This window comes from Notechis scutatus, chromosome 1 (genome assembly GCF_049901735.1).
Source record: "Notechis scutatus isolate UNSWTSFEM ecotype Mainland chromosome 1, rNotScu1.2, whole genome shotgun sequence".
NCBI lineage: Eukaryota > Metazoa > Chordata > Lepidosauria > Squamata > Elapidae > Notechis > Notechis scutatus.
In genome coordinates this window covers 54,880,793-54,894,732 of record NC_142009.1, presented here as the reverse complement: position 1 = coordinate 54,894,732, position 13,940 = coordinate 54,880,793, and the positions used below count along the sequence as shown (strand labels likewise).

The 13,940-nt window shown below is 36.2% G+C and overlaps 1 protein-coding gene across 3 annotated transcripts in view; it reads left to right on the top strand.

The window, feature by feature from the left end:
• The first annotated feature begins 277 nt into the window (after positions 1-277).
• The window catches only part of WDR26 (WD repeat domain 26), a 44,849-nt gene continuing 31,186 nt past the window's right edge, over positions 278-13,940 (top strand). For 2 of the 3 annotated variants that reach the window (XM_087964607.1, XM_087964614.1), the window contains exons 1-3: positions 332-1,222; positions 2,636-2,735; positions 2,955-3,011. In XM_087964607.1, coding sequence (XP_087820733.1) covers positions 861-1,222; positions 2,636-2,735; positions 2,955-3,011 — 519 coding nt within the window. In that variant the 5' untranslated portion in view covers positions 332-860. Of the gene's footprint in view, positions 1,223-2,635; positions 2,736-2,954; positions 3,012-13,940 lie in introns of all 3 variants that reach the window. The other variant, XM_026682202.2, reaches the window with a different exon arrangement.

Below are 13,940 nucleotides of genomic sequence, written 5' to 3'. Positions count from 1 at the left end.
GATAATACAGAAGGACGTACAAAAGTTGAAACCGCAGAGCCACAGAAAAAGAATATTTTTTGTTTTTGTTTTAGAAAGAGGTCCAAGTGAACGCACCGTTTATTGGTATTTCTACCTGCAGCCTTTCCCTACTCCCTATATGGACATCTGAAGCGACTCATCACCAGAAGTCCCGTCCCCCCCCCGGCAGGTGTTATGACAAAAGCCCCCTGAGTCGAGGGGGGGTCTGCGCCCGCCCAGGGGGTGGTGCTGTCGAGACCGTCCCGAGCTCCTCCGCAGCCATAACCCGAAGTCTACCCCAGGCGGCGGCGGCGGAAGTGAGTGAAGGGGCAGTATAGGAATTTCCTGTGACGTCCCGGCCCAGACTCCATTAGGCTGCAGCTAGGCAGAAGAGCCTCAAACCGACCAGCTAGTAGAGAGGAGCGGGCTGTCTGCCTGGGGCTGCCAGGCGGGGGTTGTTTCGGGCCGCGTTCTCTGGCGGGACCGTAGAAAGGGTAGCAGCAGCTGCTGCTGTCAAAGAGCCGCGGGGAGAGGAACAGCTCCCCGTTCCTTACCCCGCCACCTCCCCCCCATCCCACCCTACCCCTCCTCCCCTTCCTCACTCCCCCCGGCTTCCCACCACGGCCGCTCTCGGCGAGGAAACTCTGGCCTCCGCTTCCTCCTCCTCCGACTCGGACACCGGCGGAGCCTCCCCGCCACCGCGGAAGAAAGCGCGGGCTTCCCCGGCGGCGGCGGCGGAGGGAGCAGGAGAGCCCGGGGCTTCCGCGGGCAGAGCAGGCCTCACCTCGTCTTCATCCCCCTCGCTCTCCTGCGGGCTTGCCCCCCCGGCTGCCACCCCCCTCAGAGCCAGCGGCAGCACCATGCAGGCCAACGGAGCAGGAGGGGGTCAGCAGCAACAGCCGCCGCCGCCGTCATCGTCGTCACAGGGTCCGGATATGGGCTGCCTCAACGCCCAAAACGGCGAGGCCTCGTCGGGATTGACCACTGGAGAGCAGTTAGCTCACGCCAATGGGTTGCTGCCGTCGGCCAACAACGGCGACGGCGGTGGCGGCCCGAGTGTCAATAATGGGGTCTCGGCCCCCGCCGGCTCCGCGCTTGAGATGGGGGGAGGCAGTGGTGTCGGCGTCGGCAGCAGTGCCCTGAAAAAGAAGAAGCGGCTTTCGCAATCTGATGAGGACGTGATCCGGCTCATCGGGCAGCACCTCCACGGTTTGGGCCTCAAGTAAGTGGGGCGAATAGGTGTTGCGATCCACCCCACTTCCCAAATAATGCGTAGGCTTTAAACCTGAGGAATGTGGGGCTGGGGGGCGAGATCGTCCGGAGGATGACTGCCCACCATGTTGTACTTCCAGCCCCCTTCCTCGGCTGGCCTTTTTGGGGAGGGGGAGGGAGATTTTGAGAGTAGATGGGTGATATTCCTCTTGCTAATATCTCTTTTTGTAGGAAGCAACATCGGATGATTGTTTGGCGAGAATATGGATCTAGGTTTGTGTTGATGAGAACAATAACTCTGACAGACTTGTTTATTTTAAAGATCAATTATATACCTAAGGGGAAAAAGGCCAACATTTTGAATGTTGATCTGTAGTACAATCGGGAGATATTTTTTTTTGTTCAACATTAGTAAGTTACGGTTTAATACCAAAGACAAAAATGTGAGGGATAAATAAAAACAGTGTATGAGTTGAAGGCAGTGAGACGATAGGGCCTATTTTTCAGGCCTAGTCCAATGGGAACTTCGTTTTAAGAAAACATTTAGAATTTTTGTGAGGCCCAACAGCACATTATTTAAAGACAAATACATTATAGAGATTATATTGGGAGACCAGCATTTTGAATACAACAGTGTATGAACAAAAATTCAGATGGATCTAATACAGAAGTATTACAGCAAAACAGCCTACCCATATAAATAGATATTCTATAAGTTTAAACTAATATTTTAAACTGTAGATTGATAGTATTAAAATTGAACGTGAACATACCTGTGTCTAACCCACTTGGAATGTACTTAAAATTAATGTCAGATATGTTGACTCTTATGTAGCTTGCAGCACTGCAGTACTTTGAGCTGAGTAATAGGCATGCACTGGAATGGGGGAGGGTGAAAAGCAAATAAACATGGCACATCAGTAATTTAGATTAGTAAAACAAACTTGAGAGGAATGTATTATAATAGTAGCTAGTTTAATTTTGAGAATTTATGCATAAGTATATCCTTGGAAAACGAGGGTCTTTATAAGGTGAGAACTTGAACCACTGCAGGAATAGGTTGATATTTAACTTAGAACACAGTAAACATATGATTGACAAAAGTCAAGTTTATAGCAAGAGGCAAACCTTTTGACTGTTAGAGTTTTAACACAAGGAAAACAGTATTTTTCATTTTAAATAATTGGGAAAGTAAGAATATAGGTTTATGGATTATTAAGTAAGGTATTTCCTGACAGAAAATATTTATCATGAAAATAGTAGAAATATATGTCATATTTGCTAGAATTTATAAAAATTATGGGTAGTTTTTGTTATATTTTTAAAAAACATGTTGTACTAAGGCTACACTGGATGTCTTATCTATATGGATAAGAATAAAGACTGGTCAACTTTTTAAAAACACTATGCCTCTCTCTCACAGTCAGACTGTTGATCTTCTCATGCAAGAGTCAGGATGTCGTTTAGAACACCCTTCTGCCACCAAATTCCGCAATCATGTCATGGAAGGAGAATGGGATAAGGTAATAAAAGAGGCATAAGGTTGCCTAATTGTAACAATAATTGCAACCTTATGCATAGTATCTTAAAAGTAAATCCAATCTGTTCATTACAATGAGGCTTAATTCTGAGTAAACAAAAATAAATCTAAGTTATTAATTTATAGATATTACAGTATATTTCACCAACTTTGGTTTACCTTTTTTATTTCTCTTAATTGTTTTTAACATTGCATTTTGTAGGCTGAGAACGACTTGAATGAACTGAAGCCATTGGTGCACTCTTCCAATGCAATTGTGGTAAGAGAGGCTCTTCAATAAACTCTAGATATAAATAATATATTTTAATAGTTTAAGTTGAGATTTGCATGCTTAGTTATATATGTATGTAAAGAGAAATAATATTTTCAATTTTCAATTAAAAATGAAAAAGCTTATGCTTAGTATGTAAACTTTGAACATTGTGATGTAATAATGTAGCTAAAATACATATATCTTTGGGATATTGCTTAACTTGCAGCTAAGTAATAAATACAGTTTTTACTTTTTATTTTCTAGTGAAATCATTGGTTTGTGAAGTTTAGAGGGATGGTTATTGTATGGGGTTAGCATATTTGCAGTTACTTAGAATGTCATTTTGCTTTTCACTTACAACAAAGTGATAATTTTAGTGATAACTGAGGTCTGTAATATGGAATTATGTCTCAATTATAAAATTAACATATTAAAGAGAGACTAAAAATATTTCTACCACTCCTAATTTCTTGGTATGTTTTTTGTTTTTGGCTTACATTTGATAAAAGTGTAGCAAATTTTCATCTGATTCAGTTTACTGATGTCTGCTTAGCTTTCTTGAGGTTTCTCTGTTATCAAAAGGATACTTTTCTGTTCTTTGCACCCTCCCCTTTCACGAAGGAAGTGGTGTGCAAAACAGATGTTTTGCTACATTTATTCACTGAAAGTATATATTACTCTGAAGGCTAATCGTTAAATCTTTCCTTGCAAGCAAGTACTTTTGTATATGTTTTCCTATGAATAGATAGATGATAATGTAAATGTATTATACAAAAAAGCATAAGTACTGTACTAAAAAATAAAGAGGTCATTTAAGGCCTAATAAGAAAAAATTGCAAGATATACCTTTTGTAGAACACTGTTCACAATGATTTAAGAACAATGATTTAAGAAAAAATCATTCTATATGATATTGGTGTGTAAAATCTGTTCAATTCATAAGTTATTAAAATTGAAATCTGGAGGTACCTTTAGAATCTTTCTTCAGTGCTCTTCAGTTGATTTATAATAATGGAAACAGCAATATTACTTGGAACAGTTATATTCATCTTCATACCCGTATTATGTGAGATGGAAAGACTCAAAACATGTCCCTTTAATTATTTTCCTGAATTTATTAATTTGATCTGAAACATGTTGCAGCTCGGTGAATTACTGCTTAATGGGAAGTGATAACCTGTTTTGTTAAAGGAATTCAATGAACTGATTTTAAAAATAAATAAATTATGAGAATCCTTAATTGGGCAATTCTAAATGTTGGTTTAGGCAAGTATTTATTAGGAAAACAGTTGATTCTTTAAGTTAACCTTGGAACTAATTTCTGGAGACCCTGTATAACTTAAAATAAAGGTCTTCAAACTTAGCAAGTTTAAGACTTGTAGACTTCAACTCCCAGAATTTCTGAACTAACATGACTGGAGGAGGAATTCTGGGATTTGAAGTCCACAAGTCTTAAAAGCTGCCAAGTTTGAAGACCATTGATTTAAGAGATGGAAATAAAGTGATGGAAGATTTTCTTGATGTGTGGTGGCTGAGTAAAATTGAAATTTTGGATATTATTTATATTGGATTACATTATGGCCAGTCTAAAAAAACTTTTGTATCTGCTAATTGTAAGATAATATTCTCTTGTATTTAGAAGTTTAATCTTCCTTTCATCTACCCTGTTTCTCCAACAATACGGCCTCCCCCAATAGGAAGTCCCAGCATGTTTTATAGGCATGAAATGAAATTAAGCCCCTCCCCCCAAATTAAGGCCTATATTAAAACATGCGAAATGGGGGGAATGGTGGGGGGGCTTGCTGTTAGGAAGTACTTTTGTTGCACACCTGGATATGGTGCTACCTGCGTTGACCCCGATACGAAGTGCCCCACCAACGCCGAGGTCAACATCCAAGCCGTCACTGCCCACCCGAAGATGCAAGGGGGGGAAAAAATTAAGTCACCCCCGAAAAGACGGCCTAGCCATTTTTTCGGGGCTCAAAAAAAAATAAGACCCGGTCTTATTATATGAGAAACACGGTAATCCTTAAGACAAACATGCTGTACCTGCTTCCCATTCATGAAAAATCAAACATATCTCCTCCTATTTGCCCTTTTATTGACATATCAAAAACTAACAGAAAAAAAATTCATAATAATTTTGAAAGATGTTTACATCTGAATTTTGATGGATTGTCAGGAAAAAATTCTGCACATTGGCCAGTTATTTCCAAAATCTCTTACATATGCATCCATATTCCCAAAATTTGTGTTGCTCAGCAAGAAGTGGTTTAATGAGTTTTGCCCCATTTTATCACCTTTCTATCATAGTTGTTAAGTGAATCACTGCAGTTATTAAGTTAGCAACAGAGTCATTAGGTAAATCTGGCTTCCTCATTGACTTAGTTTATCAGAAGATTGCCAAAAGGTAATCATACTGCAGCCATTATAAATACATGCCAGTTTCCAAGCATCTGAATTCTGATCACATACCAAAGGAATGCTGCGCTGGTCATAAGTGTGAAAACTGGTCATAAGTCACTTTTTTCAGTGCTGTTGTAATTTTAAATGGTCACTAAATAAATGGTTCTAAGTTGTGGACTATATAAAGCTGCAATAGCTGTAATCTGTTGATATTTTGGATCGTTATAAGAATTTCCAGATAAGCTTTGCTGAACTCAGATTATTTGATGTTGCATATCCTAATCTTCTAAGTATTTAGAAGCAAGACTTGCTGTCCCTAGGAGGCTTATTACTAAACGAAATTAAAGGTTTATAATTAATTCTGAATTTTATCAATTTTACTAGGATCGTCACTCTTTTTTCTTCTCATTTCATTTCAAACAATGGTATAGAATTGAAGGTGGACGTTTAATTGTCAAGACAACCAATACTCGTAGAAAATTGAGTTAAGGTATCCCATGCAGTTACTTGAGACGTGCAAAATGCTTCAAAGTTGAACCGTTTTGAATTTACAAAGTCACATTTCAAGTGTGAAACGGCTATTGTGAATATAGAACAAGCTGTAATAGAAATGTTCTGAGTTTAAACCCCTGTTATGGACATAGGATATTTCTTAAGCAGTTAAACAACCCAATTTTCCATCCAAAATGGTATTTTGAATTTGAAATAATTCAAATTGAAATCTTTTACATATTTTTAAGAAACGGCCAGATAAAACCACAAGTCATCATGCTAATAACATTGACAACCTGGGTTCCTCAAGGCAATTCACAAGTAAAGTATGTAATCATCATTATTACTCTGACATTGCTTGGTATCTATTATTTATATCTAATATTTAGTTTATTGCTATGTCAGTATTTTTAATCGTGATCTAACAACAAGAGCACTTTTAGGACTGCAGAACTTACATTGGATGAATGAAGTAGAGCACAATGATGAACTTCAGTGATATGTCTCTATTATTTTATCCATCTGCTTTGATGAGACCTGCTGGAGCTTGCCAAGGAGGTTTCTTAAGGGGTCCACTTGTAGCATTGTTACTATGTTTTATATTATTTTCTTTTAAGACAAAGCAAGCAATACTGAAGAGGAGGCACAGAACACTTAGCATTGCCATGCCACACAAAAGTCTAACAAGATCAATAAGATTTGGTTTTCCTTAGCGATTTTTAAACAACTCATTAGTAAGGGGCACATTTGTAATTTGGACGTCATAAATATACATAAATATGTATGCTTCTAGAGAAAATGAGAACTTCCACACATGCCTGCCTTTAATGGTTAGGTGTATTTTGTAAATATATCCAGCTAGAAGCTCTTCCCAATTTTATTCACAAATTGCCATCAACATAAGCTATTTCTTAATATAACACTTCAAACGGTCCTTTAATATCTGCCACTTGGACTTCTTGTTGGAGAGTTGATTTGGTTCCCTTGCATTCTTTAGAGCAGCTGCTGCAAAATTATTGTTGTGAACATGTTTTACAATGCATTTGTCTTAATTTTTGGAATATTGAAGTCTTTTGCCAAGAAGTATGTAAAATCAGTTCTTCATTGTATGTTGAGATCCTTTTAAGTTTTTTATCTTGGATGCATTTGCACTATGAATGATAGTAAGGCTGGTAAGCATTAGAAATTATTTTTAGTGCTGATATTTGTAAATATATATAGTAGTATTTGCAATTTCTGAGATATCAAATATTTCATAGGGAAGATTGCTCTATGAGTACACAAATCCCATATTAAAGAATTATTGTGAGTATTGCCTAACATTCATACATTTATTTCCTGTAAATGCTGTAATGGATTGAGTGTCCCCTGGTTGAAGTGATTGAACCATATTAATGAAACATACATTATCAGTTATGTGGAAAGGGTTCAATATGTTTTGTATTAGTTTATTGCTGTTTTTATTACAGAATTATTTATGCCTTTTTCTGTGTGATGGGAGTTTATTTTTGTGGCTGTATGTGATATGCTAGATCTTGTAGCATATGTGATGTTGAAACAATACTAGCAGAAAGCTCTGAAATAGTAGATAGTGATCATAATATTAAAAATGGTGCAGGTGGACCTCTGTCAGAATACTGTATTTTGAGAATGGAACCAGCTGATTAGACAAGTTAATGCAGTTAGTTTACCAACTGTTTTTAGCAGTACTGAATATGTGCACTTATAAAAATAGAACAGTAAGAATAATATCTGTGTTAAACTACGAAAATATGTTTGTTCAGCTATGCAAATTCCAAAGTCACATGACTACCCTGTGACAGAAAAAAGTATGATGACATACTAATCTAAAATATATACATACTACCTTCAGCATCTTTAAAGCAGGAACAGTTCAGTTCATCTAAGCTTTGCAAGCAAGGCAAGCATACAAAATACAAACCTAATGTCAATCATAGGACTTTTATACTTACAAAATTATAAATTTTATAAATAATGAAATACAAATATTAACATTGGGGGTCCTTTAATGCTTACTTTTATGATTAGATTTTAGCCAAATAAAAAGTATTCTCAGGATTAGAAAATATTCCTCAAATCATCAGAATTGTGGGTCAGTGTTCTGCTCACATCTTGTTTATATGGAAACCCTTCTTGCTTAAATATATCTTTCTTACACAAATCTCTTTTGTCACCTCATTCTGTAAGTTATTCATTTATTTTTGTACTTTTAAAGTATGATCAGTTACCAGATCCGTTAACTTGTATTATTAGCAAGTAGAATATATAATCAGTTATATTTATGATATAGATATAACTGATATATGTCAGTTTTTTAAAAACCTAAGAAAAACAAAATTCTTATTAAAAATATTTTTAAAGAAAACTTTTTTACTATCTTGTAGATTGGAAATGTCGTTATAATTCCATACATTATTCTAAACTTACTATTAATCTGAGCTAAAGTAGTAATTTGATCAATTGAAATAATTTTTAAAAGCATTTATGTTTTAGGACATTATTCTATAAAATGTAGTAGGGAGAGAAATGACTTATAAATAAATACGGTGCAAATATGTTCAGGGTCTGGTATAGTTGTGAGAGAAGCAGGGCAGAAGTCCCTTGTCAAATATAATTTGTTCTAGTTGTTCATTCACATGTGCATCACATGTGCTATTGCTTTTTATATTCCATAATAGCATTTTCACTTGTGGAGTGTGCTTCATTAGGAAGCACTGGAGAGATTGTTGGAAAGAGCATACTTCTTCTAGATACTTTATCAATTTTAAATAGATAGATGAAAGGGTTACATTGTGAAAAAGATTTGTAAGTGAAAATTTATTTTCCCTCTCTTTATATATGGTGGTTGTAAGATATATATTAGTGAGGTCTGCAATCTCAAATAATTAGCAGATTCTGAAATGGAACAATTAATATCATCTTTTCCATTATTTATGAGACAGAGAATATCAGTGTAGATGTTTCATTATGTAAATGTTTGTGAAACTATGAGTAATATATTTAATTGTGACTTTAAAATATCTCGTAAGCTGCCTTGGAAAGGCTTTGTTATGAAGGGTGGTGTTCACAATTTAAATAAACAAACATGCTGGCCTACTTCTTGCACAACAGCATGATGTTTTTTGTTTGCTTTTGGCTTAGAATAACATGTGAACTAACTTACTATTGTTTAGCATGATGTACATATCAGTTTACTATAACTTTTTCAACAAACCGAAGCTAAAACATTCTGGGTTAGTATCAAAAGAATTAACCTTAAAATAAACATTTACTTTAGATTTCGTTTAATAGTCTGATCATATAAATGAAAGTTGAAAAAAAGCTATAATTTACATGAATGCAAATTTAAGTGAATGGCATCTTTTCTGAAGTTTAAGTTTAAAAATAGGTGATAGAAGAATATAGGGAGCCCACAGAATGAAAAAATGGCACACACACAATACTACCATATTTTTTACGTCAAGATTTTTCAGTGTTTTGTTTGGAAATTTGAGAATGGTATGAGTACTATTAGAAAAGACTTCTGGATGGCTGTCCTGTTCACAGAACTGTTGTGGGAGATACAGCCAGCTAAAAAAGCATTTCTATAATGATATCTCTTCCTCATAGGCCCCTATTTCTCATTAGGACTCCCCCCAATATTTTTATATATTTGCTTATTTTTGTCCTTTCTCTAGGCTGACGAGCACATTTCTAAGCAAAGCCATATATAGCCATCATTATTTTATTTTCTAAAAAAGTGAATGGGTATCATTTGGCACCCAAAGACTGTCTCTTTAAAAATGATGATGTTGGACACTGGGGCTGTGCAGCATAGCAGCTTCTCAATTTTAATAATTGTTTTAACTGGTAAAATAGGCAAGGCAAAGGGCTTGCCAGGTACCAATCAAGTTGTCTGTATTTACATTGGCACTTCTGAGTACCATTTTAGGAATCTCATTAAATAAATCTTGTCTTTTCCCAGGCAATATAATAAAATTTTCTCTGGCATATCGTGATGCCAGTAGACAACATGGCAACTGTAACATCTATAGAAAAAGTCCACATATTCTCCAGATAAAATGAAAAGTACATTTTAAAAGTTTCAAAGTAAATAGAGCCTCAAGAAGTCTTGCCAGATTTCATTGTTTCCACATAAACAATATGGAATTTTCCAGGTTGAGATTTTTTGATCTTTCATATTTGGGGCAAATTATTTTATTTTACCTGCCTCCAGAGGTATGTAATTTTTGCAATTTTACAGTAAATATATGCTATTTTTCTTAATTCAGAATTTGAACTTTCCAAAAAATCCTAGTTGTGATTGGAATCCTCCCAAAATTTGTCACCAATTTGTAATTGAAAGTGGTACTCAAAGCCCAGATGAAACCATTGTATGAAATAGATTTTTCACTTCTGCTTTAATTTGGGTTGTGATTTTACTACTTTTTAATATCTTATCCTGGTGGTTTGTACTAAAAAAATGTTTCAAATAGTATTTTAACATGGGCAATAATAATACAATCTGTTAGCTTCTTCATCTTGCATTGTATTGTCAACTGATATAGTGTATGAACCAATCCATTTTTTTTCATCTTTGTGACCTAGCTGTAGAATGCTACTTTACCTTGTTTCCTTAAATAGAAGCAAGTTTTATAAATTATTTGGGACAAGTTATGATTCAAGTCTTTTCTAGTTGCCTGCCCACCCCCCCACCCCATTTTTCAGGAATATTTGACCATTGCCTCCTTCCTAAGGCTAAGAGAATGTGACTGGTCCAAGATCTCCCAGCTGGCTGTATGACAAAGGCAGTACAGTACTAGAAATCAGGTCTCCCAGTTTCTAGTCTGCTTACCTTAACCACTTTTAGAATGAAATTTGTCCAGCCTGACAGTTTTTAGCACTGCTTTTCTAATTATTTGGTTTCCTGGTGGAGGTCATGTTTTTGTCTCACTATTAATTGTAAAGGTACATTATGATGCAGTAGATAATTTTTAAATTATATTCATATTGGATCAAACATGGTACTCTGTGTTAGGACAATAAAAAGCAAGCATGGTTTCTAATTGACACTGAATTTATCATAAAATACAAAACTTACAGTCAAACACATATTTTTATTTGTGTGTCTTTCATTAAAAAGGTGTAAATAATTATCCAAAGTAGAAAAGCTAGATGGCAAATACAGTACAGCCAAAGATTTCATGAAACCATGCTTTTTATAGAAACTCTGAAAATTCTTAGTATAGATTTCTATACAAATTGTAGAGCAGGAATTCCATTGAAATATAAACCATGTACTATATATAGATAATCCTCATTTAACAATGGTAAATTGGGACTATTTCTGTCACCAAGCTATATGGTCGTAAAACATGATGTCATGGATTAACAACAGAAATACTGGCACTTCCAGTTGCTGAAGTTAAGTGACCACTGCGGTAATTAATTGAGAACATAATGCAGTTGCCGTATGCAACCTGCTGGCTTCCTGATTGACTTAGCTTGTAGGAAACCAGCAAAAGTCATTAATGGCGATCACATGACTGCAGGATATTGCAACATTGTAGTTGAAATGCATTCAGATCATGATCATGTAACTCTGGGGATACTGCAGCTTATGTAAGTATGATGACCGCTTGTAACTATGACATTCAGCACTCTCATAAATTTGAATGGTTGCAAAATAAATGGCTGTTAAGTGGAAAACCCACTTGTACCTTCAGGTAAATATTTGTATAAAAATCATAGTATTGTATAGTCTTAATTCCTTGTGGAAAGCACACAAGTCACTGTCTTCCACAAGCAGTTTCATCCCCTTTCTAATATTGAGGCATTTTAATATTTTAGAATAGCATCTCAGAACCATTATAATGCAGTCATATCTTGACACTCAACTACTTCAAAACTCTTCAAATTTGGTATTCAATGCATTTTGAAGCAGAAATCTTGTCCCAGTACTCATATTTCTCCCAGTATTCTACATGTAAGGAAGAACTTGCTGACATAGGCTGCCTCGTGACTCACTATTTCTTCTGGCCGAAATAGTCAGATGGTAAGTTGTGGTTTTCTCAGTACCTGTTAATTTTTTTAGTATTCATCACATCTTCCGGAACGAATTACTGACGAGTATTGAGGTACCACTGTATTGTGATATAATAAATGATATAGTTAAAGTCATTTGTATAATTTATTTAATTTTAATTTTTAAAAATCATTTAAACTTCTTGCCTTCATGTGAAAGAAAAGAGTTTAGTATGAGTCACATGGAGACATCTTTTATTAACTACTACTACTGCTATATCTCCTTGGAATGTTGTTATGCAGGTTTCTCCCATATAGCTCTGGAATTAGTGGATTTCAAGCCATAATATTGTTTCCTGTTTATAATTCATGTTCTTCCTAAACAAATGTACAAAGTGATTGCATTAACAATTAAAACTTTACTTACAAATAATTAAAAGCTTTAATACTGCCTAGGGGCATATTGTAAACTACTTGGGCCATGGTTAATGTGATACCTACTTGAAGATACAGCATTTGTAAAACACGAACTTCTTCGTGCTATGAAAGTACACAAGCATGCTAAACAAAATTATTTATTGGACTTGGAAAGTGGTTAGATGGCAAGATGGAGAACAAAGCAAAAATTGAGACAGGGAGAGCAGTAAAAAATGGAAAAATTCTGCAATTATGACACATGGCTTGTATAGCTGTACTTAGTAGAAATTGGATGAAATATGGGTAGGGGTGAAAATGTGTAGATGTTAATACTGTTTCATGTTGTATCAACATTCTCATACAGTGAGCTAGAGTGATTATAGTTTCTCAGGTATGGAATGTAAAATACTAATTTTCTTTTGAGTTACTCATCAAGTAGTGTTTATTAACAGACATTCAGAAAAAAAAAGTTCCTGATCCTATGAATTTCTGAATATTAGAGTAACATGCCTTTTCCGAACATAGCACACAGTTGCTTTGACATAGTCTGCTTATGATTACTCAGCAGTAACTTAGATTTGTGTTCAGAGATCATTTATATTTCCAAGATTTTCATACAGGATCTAATATTCCTGATATGAACCCCTTTTCAGAATAAAGTTGCTTCTTTGTGTATCATAATTCCTTTTCATTTAATAAAAGAGATATATACCTGGCGGTTGAGGAACTGCAAGATTTTGGTGTGTTCAACTGCATGTATTTAGACGCAGATAATGTTGCATTATTATTAGGACGATGTAACACTTCGTATTCAATTCCAGATGACTGCTTTGGAACATGTGGGAATATGAATATAGCACTTGTATGCAACTTATTAAAACAACTGGTTTTGTTGTTTTTTACAAGTTTCATTTGGAATTCAAAGCACTGTATAGGCCAGTGATGGCTAACCTTTTCAGCTTGGTGTGTCGAAAATCGGGAAAAAGTGTAGCCTTCCTCGGGTCGTGTGTCACTTCAAGAAATATCAATAATTTGGTTTATGACGGACTGGGCTGGGGTGATCACACACGGCTGTGAAACTCATCTCCCTGGTCTCAGGGCTGCAGGTGCAGGATGTGGGGATTGGAAGGCCACCTTACAGGGCTGTGAACCTCATGGATCTCCTTTCCTCCTGTAGCGTTCCTGAGGTAATGAAACTGACAAACCTCAGTTTATGGCGGTTAAAACTGGTTCTCTGCTGCAAAGATCTTGCGGCAGCGGTGACACCACGCCTCCACGCAACAAGCAGGGAGCAGGGATGGGAGCAGAGCACAGGCAGCCTCTAAATGTGCAGGTTTTCCCCACACCAACAGGCGTGTCAGTCAAAGTGCCTCGGCGTGTCACGAGTGACACACGTGTCATAGGTTAGCCATCACTGGTATAGGCCTTTCATACAAATTTGCATAAGTTTGGGCAAAAGCCATATATGTTTCCATTATAAAAATGCAATGTAATGTGATTGAAATAAGAGAAGCTTAACTTTGGAAGGAATATTATTTCTCATCACATAGAAACTTTCTTTTGTACATGTATTCGTGTTTGGAGAAGGGAGAAATA